Source organism: Dermacentor albipictus, chromosome 1 (assembly GCF_038994185.2).
Source record: "Dermacentor albipictus isolate Rhodes 1998 colony chromosome 1, USDA_Dalb.pri_finalv2, whole genome shotgun sequence".
NCBI classification, from domain to species: Eukaryota; Metazoa; Arthropoda; class Arachnida; order Ixodida; family Ixodidae; genus Dermacentor; species Dermacentor albipictus.
In genome coordinates, this window is record NC_091821.1 from 241,582,516 (window position 1) to 241,596,469 (window position 13,954).

Consider the following 13,954-nt stretch of genomic DNA (forward strand, 5'->3'; position numbering starts at 1 on the left):
TTTCCTAGCAGAAGATCTTTTTTTTTATTTGTGGACAGTGGCGTGGGACGCTAACGTGGGAAGGGGACGGCCCGGCAGGCGAGACCAAGGTTGACGAGGTAGGGCCCCGAGAGCTGCGTCTGAAGGACGCGAGACAGCTCTTGTTCGTAGCCCTTCTGGATGACACTGTACAGGGGCAAGTCCCTGAGTCCGCTGAATGAGACGCGCGGCCTGGGTGGCTTGAGTAGCCTGAAGTTGACCGTGGGCGGCTGACCAAGGGTGGACGTCACCTCGACCAGCGCGTGGTTGGTTTCAAAGTTGGCCCGGGTGCCAACGCGACGTGGCGCGCCGTAGTAGGTCAGGTCGGAAGTGGCGCTCACGGCGACGCGGTCGAGGACCACGTTGCAGCCGACGGTGACGCGACCGGGTCCCGATGATCCGGGCCGGCCGCAGTCGCCTTGGCGCCGGATGAGTCCCAGACCAGTGACGTTGACGACGCGCATCTGTGCGCTTAGCGTGCCAGGCGCGCCCAGGTTGGTGCTGTAGGGAGCCACCACGAGTGGATCCAGCCGGTTTCGACGTACCAGGTCAGCCATTTGGTAACCGAGCACCTGGTCGATGTAGCGGTTGGCATCGGTGACGCTGGCACCAAGGGCCCCTGAAGAAGGCAGTTGATGGGTTATCTGGTACCAATGTCCCAGGGTCGAGAGAAGATAAAAGTTCACGCTGCATCGACCATCAGGTTACACTCGTCTGGATCCCGGCTCATGTAGGCACCGTCCACCCGCACCTCCCCAACCTCAACGAGGTTACCCACTCCCTAGCGCGAGGCCTAGTTAACCGCGCAGGAGAAGGGGAGGCTGCCCCCGCCGGTAGGGATCGCCTGACACGCTACAATGATCTTGTGAAGTCCTTCTACTTAGAGCGTAGAACCTTCCCCGGCCCACACAACAAACTATCCCGAGCGCAGGCTACAACTTTCGGCCTGCTACAAACCAATACTTACCCCTCGTTACAACTTTACAACAAGGTCTACCCAGACATTTACCCCAATCCCACGTGCCATATCTGCAAGACACAGCCAGCCACACTTCCACACATGCTTTGGGACTGTACACACCAATACCCCGACACTAACCCCACGACCCTCTCGTCGAGATGGCACGCTGCCCTGCGTAGCCCCAACCTTGACGACCAACTCTGGGCGACCCAGCAGGCTTGCGAGGCGGCGAAGAGGCAACACCTCGACGTCCCCACGTGGGAGGCCTAGGCCCAGCCACCATCTCTTGCTGGTTTCAATAAAGTTTATTCAGTCAGTCAGTCATACGACGCAGCAGCATGGAATACCATATGCGGCACGTCGGAAAGGTGGCTACTCTGTTTTATAATTTGTAACGTCTTTGACGACGGGCGAATCGCACGCGGAATCGTATCATGTGTCCCTTGCTTTAAAATTCATTCTCTGCCAGAGCTTTAAAAAAGAAATAAAAGAATGGCATTCATTCCCTTTTTCGCAGGAACAAATTCTATTTCAGCTTTTCCCCAAACTCCCAATATCTCTCAGGCGATCCTCATAGTCCCGTCGTAGGACGCCAGTGAGACGACTTCGAGGTATTCGTCGAAGACATCGATTGCTATCCTTGCCAATAGTTCGCATGTGCCAGATACGACTGACTTCACTTAGTACAACGATGCGTAAAACACGTACATTCCTACTAGTTCGTGCTAAGATGGGAAAATATTCACTTCAGGTGTCACCTGTGTAGATTCCTCTTAGCAGCGCCTTTATGTCGTTTGGTGGTTGGTATCATCAAAATGCCATTGCTGTCGTCAGACAGCCATTTGAATGATTCACGGATTTCTTTAATTTCCAGGTGCGTTTACTAGATCAAGCTGGGACAAAATTCCTTTTGAGTATATATGCAACCTGCCACGACAACTTTCAGATCGTCCAGTAGTAAGCAATCACTAAGGAAATCTATGGCAACCTAAAGCATGTGCATTTATTTTCTAGTTTTGAACTAAACTAACTAGAGATTTATCGACACTCCAGAAAAAGTCAGACGCATTTTGACGGATGCATTGCATTAGTACAAGAAAACAAGGCGGCATTGGGCAGCACCTGCATTGCGCGGGCTTACCGCAAAGAGGGATACATTCGGTGCTTTTAGGTCAACTTACCAGCGAAAAGGGTGAACAGGAGTACTGGAATCATTATATCAGGTATCTAGAAAGAAGAGAATGCAACAAAGCAATCAAGGCTATGCACTGTCGCGATCACATCAAGTATGGCAGCCGTGATGTCATCAAACGCACTTGCAAAGCAAGCCGTAATTTTGGTATAAATTGGTTGGTGAATGGCATAAAAAATCCAAATAGCAGCTGTATACAGCCGCCTTCGCAATGATGCAGTTAAGAATGTCATTACAGTATAGTTTTCAAAGACCTAAACGATGCTATTCGTCACATGATAGGCTTTATCAACGAAGCAGCTTTGAACAGGTAGCACGAAACGGCTTGCGGAGTAAAGAGTGTGTACTGCAGAATTAACAATAGCTAGATGCGCAGAAAAAGAAAGACCGACAAACATTACTTATCACGACATTTACGTTACATTACATTACATTACGTTACATTATTACATTACGACATTTATTCGAGACACCGACAAACATTATTCTACACTTATCGTAGGCACTCGAAAGAAAGTAGAGAGATTGCCATACATGCCATGCCATTAGCACCTAAAATTCAACATGTGCACTTCTGGGCAGTGGCGTAGCCAGAAATTTCGTTCGGGGGCGGCTCACGTTGCAGCTCGGCCTCCTCCTTATAGCATTTGTCGAGGGATCAAATACATGAATAATGACTGCATTGCCATTGCCAAAGGTGCTGCAAACGAATTCTTGAATGCTACGCGCTTTCAAGGCAAGTAGAATACGTATTTTCTCATAAATGAATATACTCGTATGTCCCAAAAATTGTGCTCGAAATAACTGATATCAATGATTCCGTGTTTTTTGTCTATTTATTAAGTAAAGAAAATACCACACAAACTTTAGAACTATATCAGCTCGAAATCAGCAAAGCAGTGTGCATGCCGCTGATATGGAAAATGTAAAGGCCACAAAATGAACATGTTGAGGACAAATCTGGTAATGAAACTTTGTCAGTTAAGAAGCTTGTTTACATTCGTTACATATGCAACGGCTAGGGAAAAATCTCAATGACGCTGTCATTTGTTCCAATGTATTGCGCAGGAGCAGCTGTCACCGGTCGTCTATTGTGAGTAATTGCGCCGAAATTATAGTCGCAACAGAGAGCACATATAAAAAGCAGGAGTTCTGCAAAATATACGAGGGCGAGTCAAACGAAAGTGAGTCAATGCGAATATTTGACAAATGGGGTATTTGATTTTAAAGTAGTCTCCATGAGCTAGCATTTAGACATTAGTCCGACTGACTACGGGTCGCGTGATTCCCGTCTCATAAAACTCCTTGGGTTGCTGCTTCAAAAAGACTATAACTAACTCTTTCACATCAACGTCCTACACGAATCTCGTTCCCTTGAGCTGTTTTTTTTCAATTGCCCCAAAATGAGGAAGTCGCAAGGCTACAGGTCTCGACTATATCGCTGCGCACAGGCCACCCACTAAATGTTGCTCGCCCTAGCGCGCGCACTGCCACCTGCTCGTCATCATTTTTTCATCGTACAGCTAAAGACTGGAACGGCCTTCCCCACCACGTCGCTGCCATCACCACCTCATCTGCCTTCGTGGATGAAGTAACGAGTATTCTGTCTTCAAAATAAGATAGTGGGCAATCTCCTGTATTTTTGTACCACCCACCCCTTATGTAATACCCCGCAAGGGGTCTTTAAGGTAATAAAATGAAATGAAATGAAATGAAATGATGTTGCAGCGTTTCCCACTTGACCATTGCCAGTTTTGTATTAACCACATAAGCGTCGTGGGCACGGGCATTGTCGTGGAGCAAGCTGTCCCCATTCGTCAATTTTCCACGTCGTTGTTCTTGATTGCGACACGCAGCCGATCCGGCGTTTCACAATATCGGAAACAATTGATAGCTTCTCAAGATTTAGCAAATTCTATCAGTAATGGCCCCTGACGATCGAAAAATAACAGTCAACAGTACCTTTCCAGCGGAAATGACGGTCTTTGCTTTCTTTGGGGGTGGTTAATTCAAATGTTTCCACTGTGAGATTTGCCGTCGTGTTTCAGGTTCATAGTAGCGGCACCACGACTCGTCCCCGGTCACAATTGCAGACAAGAAGTCGTCATACTTATTGTGATATCGGATCAGATGAGTCAGGGCAGTGCCGAACCTCACCGTCTTCTGGCAGTGGTTCAAAATCTTGGTCATCCATTGCGCACACAAGAGCCGATAAACGAGATGGTCATGAATTATGGTGTGAACCGAACCCTGACTGATGTTTGCCCGCTCTGCCAGTTCCTCGATACTTATCCTCCGTTCTTGTCTACTCAGCTCATCGACCTTTGCTATTGTGTTGGAGGTGATTGCACGGTATGGCTTTGGCCCGGTCTTGGATCGTCTTTGCAACTTTCACGTCCTTCTTTGAACCGTTTCCTCCAATGCTTCACAGTGACCAATGAAATGCAATGTTCACCGTACACGGCAGCCACACGGCGACTAATTTCTTTTTTGGGAAACAAGCTTCAGCTCTCAAAAACTTGACGACACCGCGCTGTTCAACTTTTGGAGCGTCCATTATGTCACGCAACCATGTTCAACCCAGTGTATGAGAGCATTGAAGAACATTTATCCTCACACCTGCGCGTCACTTTTGTAAATGAGAGTTGCCTGTGTGGTGCGCGCATGCCTCGCAGATAATGAACAAAACCATTACTGCTCGAGGTTGGTTGGCTCACTTTCAATTGACTCGCCCTCGTACATTAGAAATGCGAAGATACCGCTTGAAAAAGGGCAAAAATGTGTCACTGGAAACAAAGTTCACTGCACCTCACAATAAGATATTGAAATATGCGTATAAGCCTCAAATCAATCTACGTAGCTAAGAAAAAGCCACTGTATAAAATGCGTCAAACAAGGCAAATAAACATGTTGCGCAATCACAGATTCACAGATCACAAAATCCTAAGCCCCTCCCCTCCCTTCACTCCTCCCGATGTATCGCGCGCGACAGAAGGCGGTGCGCTTCCTTCCCGCTTTCCTCCCTTGCGCACACAAGACTGAATCACCATCGTCGGCTCCCCCATGCACACCCCCCCCCCACACGCTTTCACTCGCACATGCAGCATGCGGCACGCGGTCCCGATGTTACCGCCCCTGGACGGCAGGAATGCGCCTGGAGTGTCCATATAATTGATATTGTGACATTATAATAAGAGTATCCGGCAACTGAAGCGTCCGGTGGCCCATTAGTTTTAGCAAAAGAAGTAACAAAATCGAACGTCCACCATGCGACAATTCGCTGCGCCGCAACAATGTCTTTTTTTTTCTTTTGTGGGACGGGGTCACCGAAATGAAAAACAAACGCAAAGAAAATACGTTGGCCACAATCGAATGCCTACTTTGGTCACCTAATGTGTCTACCGAAGGAATATCGAAGAAAACGTGAGACGCTTGGTCCACAGAGGACCATACGCATACTACTCGGTATCCTACACCGGCGAGACAAGACTTTCCAGAGAGGTTGCGCTCAAGCGAACGCGTTGCAATCCGTCGAGTCCTCACAGTGATGGCGACAAACGAGCATTGTTTCTTTTCCTCGTCTGCTAGCCAGAAAGTGTCCAAAACTCTGCCATGTGAAAATCTCCTCCGCCAGAGATAAACGAACGCGCACGGCTCGGGGCAACACGAGAAAAATCCATGCGCTCTGGCTGGCTCTGGCAGCCCGCGGGTAACGAGAACTAGATAAATACAAGAGGCTCAAGGTATCCTCACGAATAGAAGTCAAAGTAGAAAAATAATTAACGTAGTTACCTTTGTTGGCTTTAGTGTTTTGACGTGGCTGCTTTGGCGCAGGTGAAAGAAATGGTGATATTGTTTTCTTTGACATGACGGCACAGATGAACTCCCACAACGCTTCGTCTCATCGGACCTCGCTCCGTGCTTTGTAAACTTGACTGATAGTGTGTTGATTTGGCTTGTCTCGTATATTCCGATGTACGACTTTAGAAAAGGCAATGCACCTTTGGCGTTAAATGTTTATAATAACATTAAACCTACAAGGCTCTGGAATTGAAAAGCTAAAGCACGACTTTGGACATGTCAATACACCTTTCACATCAAAAGTTTATGAGAACTTTATACATAATACCCATAAAGTTTCGGAATTGAAATCGATGCGCCCCGCAGATTCCGCGGCCTCCGCGAGATGCCGCTACGAGCCCGCTCGCCATCAAAACACCCTTGAAACTTTCTGCTCGGATGGGGCTCCTTGCGTTATGTGACTCCAGGTGCACGGAGTTGCCGCGAAATCCAGCCCGAGTTCGCAATGTTCACGCTAAAATGTATTTTCGAGCGTGAATAAGACATTCTAGACAAAATCTAGAATGATTTCCGGCGCTGGGGACTGTTTTGGAAGGTGGTGCATGGACAGCACGAAAAACTTTCGGGGGGGGGGGGGGGGGGTTCAGCCCCGCCCCCCTGGCGCGTTGGTTTAGCTTCATACCATTCCGAGCGAGGCTGGTTCTGGCGCATGAGTAGATCATTTCGCAACACTTTCGCTATAAGTCACACGTATACATTAGAGGTGAGCGAATATAAACTTTCTCGAATACGAATCGAATATGCGTACAATAAGTATCAAATATCGAATCGAATATCTAATAACCAAACGCAGACGCATATATTTACAGAACATTTATTTCGGTATAGTTAGGCACTACTCGTGTACCTGACTAGTGAAAAAAAGACCGCAAACACACAGTCAGGGTCAGTTTTAAATAAACTATCACTAATTGTAATTAAAAAACTGCACGAATGACCTCTCAATATTTTTAGAGATTGGTTGCAAACAAGCTATCCAAGAATGAATGGCTGCTGTATGACTAGCTTTCCAAAAACGTAAAATAAATGGATGTCGAAAGAAGGTAAGAAGTTCTGGAGAAAGAAAAAAAAAGCTACTGGAAGACTTGTGCGCCGTACGCACACGTAAAAGAGACCTGTTGCAAAAAATACATTAGTTGTTGTAACGTAAAATATAGAACTGCTACGTGACTAGGCTGCAAGAAACACTAAATGACAGACTGCAAGCAAAAATTTTTAAAAATCACAGGTTGTCATGCAGTCTTCCGGCGCGAAACCGGAAACAAAGCTTGATCTGCCCATTTTGTTTCTGCATTACTTCCAAAACTTTGGCTCAATTGTTTCACTCTCAATTTGCGTTACTTTGTTTAGCTGACGAAGAACAGCAACACGACAGTCGGCTGTTGCGAATATTTTGTTAGTTTTGATATTAGAAAATTAACTATTCGGTATTTTAGAATATCAGCACTAACTGTTCGAAACAATTCTGAAATATTAAATAGTTAATTTTTTTAATACGAATACGAATCGTTAACGTGTAATAGTCGATTTGTATTCGAAACTTCAAATATTGGCCCACTCCCTGTATGTAGGTTTTACGAGTAGACGCAGAGCTTTTAACATTGTTTTTGGAACACTCGTGCAGTAGGTGAAAAATAAATAGATTTTGCATAATATCGCGCCAAAGAGCAGCACAAGAGCAGTCGGGTGCTTACCTTGCTAGTGAGCCAGCTTCCTGACTGGGGCATGAGCGGGTGCCTTATATGAGCAGGGATATCAGATAATATTTGTGTGGCGAGATCCGTGTTTCCGCCGACAGCAGGTGTCTGTCTCACATGCAAGAGGCAACTAATGATTTCAGCGCAGCTCTTATCACCTTTGTTGAAGATAACTGGTTGTTGCATTGAACATCGTCACTTTGGAGTCAAGGCTGAAACAGACCAACGTACGTACAAGAAACGAAAATGATTTTTCGACACCACAATGCAATGCACATTTTCCAGCATTTCACTATTTGCGGAACAATGAAGCTGTAGTATTTTGTGAGGATCTTGTCATCCGATTCTATTTATTTCATATCATCTGTCCCGCCGATTGGTCGATCCCCGCAATAGTGGGGGCGTAGCTTCGTGCCAGCCAATGATGAACACGAAAAAGTATGAAAAAAGAGAACTGTTCCAATACAGGTCCTATATTTCTTTTAGTTTTTTACAGAATCATATTCAATCTTGCCTATTAGTTTTGCGTAGTCTCAGAAACGTACTAAAAATTGTTGCACAAATTACCCTTATGTTCCGTTTCTAAAGCTACCAAGCTGACAAAGTATAACCAACGTTGTTAGCGTAGTTTCGCTGTCGAGAACTGCCCAAATCATAAGCTGATATTCAGTGGTAGTTGCTTTCAGGTTAATTAATAATAAAACGCTCGCAATCTCCGATTTTAAAAAAAATGGGTTGCCTTGAACGACATTCAACAGTTTTGAGTAGTTTCGCTCCAAGGCTAGCCAGCAACTAGGTCCAGATAAGAAAACCGTCAACCTCTGCTGATGACTTGCTGCAAGTTCTGAAAGCTTTTTTTATTTGGATTTTTAAAAAAAAAGCACGGACAGTTGAGCACATAGACGAGCGTAGATTTTAATAGAATAACTGGGCACGCATGAAGCTGAGACAAATAGGAACGCCGTTTTTTTTTTCTTGAACTGCCAAACCACTCGAGCTGATAATCAGGGGATCGCGAGTCTGCCGAGCATGGAGTTTCGCACATTTACTGGCGGCAACTCCGGAGCTTGTGTCTACGAGAGCTGCAAGCGGGGCAGTTCAGCCAGTACGGCAATGATCTTTGTACATGGAATTACCTAAATGTCGTCCTTCTGGATTTAAACGGCTTCGGGACTTTTGTAATCTGATCATTTCGGACCAAGCATGTCGTTATAACCGATTCAATGAACATCACTAAATTGTCCGACGACAGGTGTCGAGCACTCTTATAAGCACAGAAACCCGATATTGAAACCGTTACACCATGCACGTATGGGCAAACGGAACCACCGCAGTTAGCAGTGATTATGCGTCTTTGCGCAGTCTCATTGCCTTCTGCATTTTAAATAAAGTATAGGTTGGCTTGAAATGTAGGCCAATGAATGCGAATGAAGTGTGATAAACGAAGCCACATGAATGTCGGAATCCACGAGCACGCAGATAAGACAAATTCGTGTGCTAATTATCATTACCATGGTGGCTGCGTAACGATCAAAGCGTCAGAGTTCCCACTAGGAAATATCGTAGGATATCTATTGCACACAGGGAACATGTGCAATAAAAGGAGACAAATTTGCCTAGCCTGCATTGCGTGCTGACAAGAAATACCGAGTAAAATGAGGGAAAGGTATAGCCAGACAGTATCTGGCTTGCTTTATTCTCGTATCGGGAGCAGGTAAACGCAGATTAGCGGTGTTTTTGTTAGCTCGGAAGAGTCGAAATTAGTTCTCTTATCAGGTGGGTTGGCGCCTTTGTGCTTCATTTCATGGCAGTGGCGAACATGGGAGTTTGGGTGACAATAAAATAATTCCGTTATTATTAATACTATTCTTTAATCCGCTAATCACATCATAATAAGTTACTTTAAGAGGCATGTTTAATGAAGCTGACTGCGCCTGGAATGTGAAAGAAGAGGAAGCACAGAAGCGCGGAAAAGCAGAAGAAGCGGAATTAAGCGGCGGACAACGCACGTCACTGCAGCCAGATATAGACAATTTTCTTGGAGCGAAGACAGAAAAGCCCTGTCATTAGCAAAATGCACAGATTTTTCGCACCTAAATTATTCTTGGAACCGAAAATGGTGTCCTAAGCGGAAATTCGAAGTTTCATTTACTAGGCTGCGTTGCCGTATTCCAACACTTAATTTTTACTTGCACAGGTGTGGTCTGGCGGTATCCCCTCTATGCTACCTCTGCAATGAACCCGAATCTATAGATCATATTTTATTATCTTGTCGGCGATTTTCTGTTCACCGAAAACTACGTCTAGAAATCCCACTTCAAAATTTAGGATTACCTTTAAACAGCACTACTATTCTCTCCCTTGGAGCAACAGTATTGGGATACAGCCACAAGAACATATGCCTAGCCATTTATAATTTTCTATGTGGCACAAAAAGAATGCCTTGTTAATAGTTCTTAGTTTCCACAATTGATTTACTTCTACTTCAGTCTACGAAATTTTTAAAAAATATAAAAGCACAAATACACAGTTTAAATCCTTCTAGTATTGTTGTTCAAAAATTTAGCTTACCCAAGTTTAAGTATATGTTTCTTTTAATAATTTAGTATTCCTATCAACGCAAGGTTTACTATAGTATTGATCACTAGTTTTACTCAGGTATTCACAGTTTATTTTTCATCTTGGATTATATATTTATTTGACTTTTTGCGTTAGTTATTTAATAACCAAATTCTTTTATTCATTCAATCATATTACCACCCGATTCGTGGCCTATCCCCCATAGTGGGTGTGTGCCATTTGTTGAGGATTCATCATCATCATCATCATCATCATCATCACGCTCGTTTTTTAACCGCCTAATTTACCCACCCGATTCATGGCCAATCTCCAACTGTGGATTTGTGCCACAATCACTCAGGCCAACACCAACAGCAACACCAACACCCGTCTTACCGAAGTTATGTCTTTAGTTAGTTATTCTACTCCCGACCGCTACACGTAAGTACAGATTATAAGTCATTCAGTACTCGAAGAATAAGCTTCTGCGATTAATTATGTGCCTTGCACGAGTTTCAAGAAATATGTACTCAGAATCTGTTGTGAAGCGCGTTGCTGTTCCAGTTTAGCGTTTTCCCCGCTGCATTCTTTCACAGTGTTGAAATGTAATAATTGGAACCACATTGGGGTGTTTCACTGCAGATTTTGAGTTCTTATCTCTCGAAAAGGGTGCAAGGCACAGGGTTTCTAGCATAAGTTTATGCTTCGAGTATTGGTAGGCTTCAATTCTGCATTTAAAACGCGCCTCTTAAGATCACTGATAATACTTGACAAGATAAACTGTGTTAATTAATATTGTATTGGAGATTTATCGCGCACATTTTGACGTCCGCTGCTGCTATGAATCTTGGTCAATAAAAAATTGTATTTATGTGTCGAATCCCATATATTTTCTAATATGAGGCAGCCGTCGCAGAAACACGCGGTATTGCACGACGAAGTTCAGGTCAACAACATAAGTGTCATTTATCTCAAGCTTGAAGTTCCAATTAAGCTGTTCTCGTGTGACTTTTTTAGTTTCTGTATCAATTCGTAGGCGACTGCACAAGCTAACTTGTTTATATGCCGGTCTCTTTCGTTGTTTCCCTGAAACTTTACTTTAAAAAAGAAAAGTAGCCAAGTGCGATATTTCCTTGCAAGTAGCGTATTCTGTGCAATTAAGACAACTCAGAGAAATTTGACCAGTGTGGAGTGAAACTTACTGAAAAGCATCATTGTTTCCTAGCCTAATAAAAAGATTGTTTCTAGTCTATCATGGCGTTGTTCATTTTTTCGTATTTTTGTTTTCAACATAATCGCTTGCATTCTGTAACCTGATGTGGAATTACAAAACTTGCTCTGAAACCAGGGCTTCCAGTTTGCAGCAAGCAATCTCTGCATTTTGGCACTGTTTGGATAAGACAGGCAGGTGGTGGCATGATCCAAGCACACGTGTGCTTGCTTCCGTCATACTGCGCATTTGAATCCACTGTGGGGCTGCGCCCTTGCCGCCAAAAAAAAAGAAGAAAGAAAACGCTCTTAGGTCCATATGCTCCACTCGAGATAAAGTTTTGCGATAGCATTGTGAAACTCCGCCATTCGATAATTGTCTATCCACATCCACGTGGCTTCTTCTCCAAACTCATAATTATCTGTGAGTTATTGCGGCATTTACGATCTATTACTGATGTCTAGTGCTGCTGTCTACCCGCTGCTCTCCATGAGTCTACAATGTCCCCTACGGCTGACCACGGCACTCCGCTAATTGCTCCGCCAACGCCGTTACTCTCTGCAGTGTTGTTTGGTCCGTATAATGTCATCGCATTAAAATCCCTGCGAGGACGTACCGTGCACTGATATCAGGACAGCAATAGAAGGCGTTGGTCAGGATTGACCATACCACGTCTTTTGGCGCACACTGCCTCCTGAATCGGCACCCGAATTACAAACCCGGTTATACAACGCCACCACGGCCCCGTTTTTACCTGCCTAAGATTATCGCATTAAATAATAAAAGCCTTGATTCACGCAACAAATGACTCAAGAATTTACGCGCAATTCACCTCGAGTTCCCCAAATCAACTCTGCTATATAAGGTCAGCTCACACGTGCACCTTAAATACTAGGAAACACTGCGTCTTGCCCGAGACTGACAGAAAGTGCCATTTTATTTAAACAGGGAGTGCCTTGCAGAAATTAACACATGGCCAAAGACGTTCCCCTTGGCCTTCACGGTGTGGAAAATATATAAACGGAAATGAGGTAGTCACCGATGACAAGGTATTTTTGGATGTCACCACACAGTTTCCACAAATGTCACCGTATATATCGCGCACTTTCATCAAATTTCTAGTAGATGCGCCCGCTTGCTTCCCACTCATAAATCGAAGGAAGAGTGGTAATCATGCAAACACACGACATTATGCTGTGCTGTCACATTGATTGCGAGGGCGCAAGCTTCAGCCTACTGTGACAGCGGCGGGTAGCACACAGGCACCAGTGCTCAATATAGTTAAGACAGTGTGTATAGTCTGAAGCTCGCGATCGAACCCCTGAAGAGCTGAACAGTTCGCTTCCAGACGGACGCTGTTTGTCCATCCTGTTCCATGTTTAGTATCAGCTTAATTGTGATCGACTCTAACGCAAAAGGCTAGTCTTGTTTTAATGTATTCATTGATTGGCTCCTATAAAATTGTCCTTAATTAAGCTAAGTGACTATAAACAAAAAGACAGAACTGGAAAGTTAATAATAATAATATTTGGGGTTTTACGTGCCAAAACCACTTTCTGATTATGAGGCACGCCGTAGTAAAGGACTCCGGAAATTTTGACCACCTGGGGTTCTTTAACGTGCACCTAAATCTAAGCACACGGGTGTTTTTGTATTTCGCCCCCATCGAAATGCGGCCGCCGTGGCCGGGATTCGATCCCGCGACCTCGTGCTCAGCAGCCCAACACCATAGCCACTGAGCAACCACGGCGGGTAACTGGGAAAGTTGAAGCTGATATATAGCTGCTTTCGGTAGCGCCTCAACGCAAGGCTAAAAGTGTCCTACGGTTACGATACTCCCTAATGCGAAATTCGAGCGCAGCGCGCTATGTGTTTTCATTTCGCGATAGACTGAGGTAAAAAATTTGAGACCGAAATCACCGCACCGACTAGCAGTGGGCCAGTGCAGTCAGCGCCTTCGCAGAGGAAGGGGCAGTACGGGAACGCTGGCATGAGGGGCGGCATCGGAGCCAGCTGTGGAAGACGACGACGACGAACGCGTGAGCAGTGGCACGAGCGCGTCCGCGCGGTTACGCCGAGGGACGGCGACGCTTAACCTAGGAACGGGCCCCCAAGAGCTGCGCTGTAATAAAATTAGGGTATAGTCCCAACAGGCACTGTTCTCACAGCAGACTCTTTTGCTGGCTGAAATTTTTGGCAATGAAAAATTCAGTTGTGAAAACAGCCCATGTACTAGTCAGTTCACTACTTCTTTGACAAGGGATTGCAGCTGCCAACAGTATCGCGTCAGAGGACAACCAACATATCTGCCCTTCACTGTTAAAATATTCACTTTGGCGCTTTGTTCCTTGATGACGATAAAGCGAGGGAGCTCGTTTCATGTAAGTGCGCGTGCAAATGAATGGAAGCAGTAATCGCGGCGTCAGCTACTTCTCGGACACGGCACTTGTGCGACG

The 13,954-nt window shown here is 45.1% G+C and overlaps 1 protein-coding gene across 2 annotated transcripts; it reads right to left on the minus strand.

Moving 5' to 3' along the window:
• On the minus strand, positions 1 to 7,834 carry LOC135901602 (uncharacterized). 2 transcript variants are annotated; one of them, XM_065431446.2, is made up of 3 exons: positions 7,727 to 7,834; positions 2,161 to 2,206; positions 1 to 637 (listed from the first exon to the last, which is right to left on the minus strand). In XM_065431446.2, the coding sequence occupies exons 1-3, from the start codon at positions 7,757 to 7,759 to the stop codon at positions 51 to 53; spliced, it is 666 nt and encodes a 221-aa protein (XP_065287518.1). In that variant the 5' UTR covers positions 7,760 to 7,834; the 3' UTR covers positions 1 to 50. The 2 variants fall into 2 exon arrangements, with proteins under 2 accessions (XP_065287518.1, XP_065287519.1); XM_065431447.1 differs by lacking the exon at positions 7,727 to 7,834 and adding an exon at positions 5,964 to 6,173.
• Positions 7,835 to 13,954: the final 6,120 nt, after the last annotated feature.

Excerpts from the sequence above, each read along its gene's own strand:
- LOC135901602 (XM_065431446.2), bottom strand. The coding sequence starts at position 7,759 with ATGCCCCAGTCAGGAAGCTGGCTCACTAGCAAG. Across the intron at positions 2,207-7,726 it reads GAAGCTGGCTCACTAGCAAG|ATACCTGATATAATGATTCC; the intron begins GTAAGCACCCGA and ends TCTTCTTTCTAG. Across the intron at positions 638-2,160 it reads CCTGTTCACCCTTTTCGCTG|GGGCCCTTGGTGCCAGCGTC; the intron begins GTAAGTTGACCT and ends TGCCTTCTTCAG.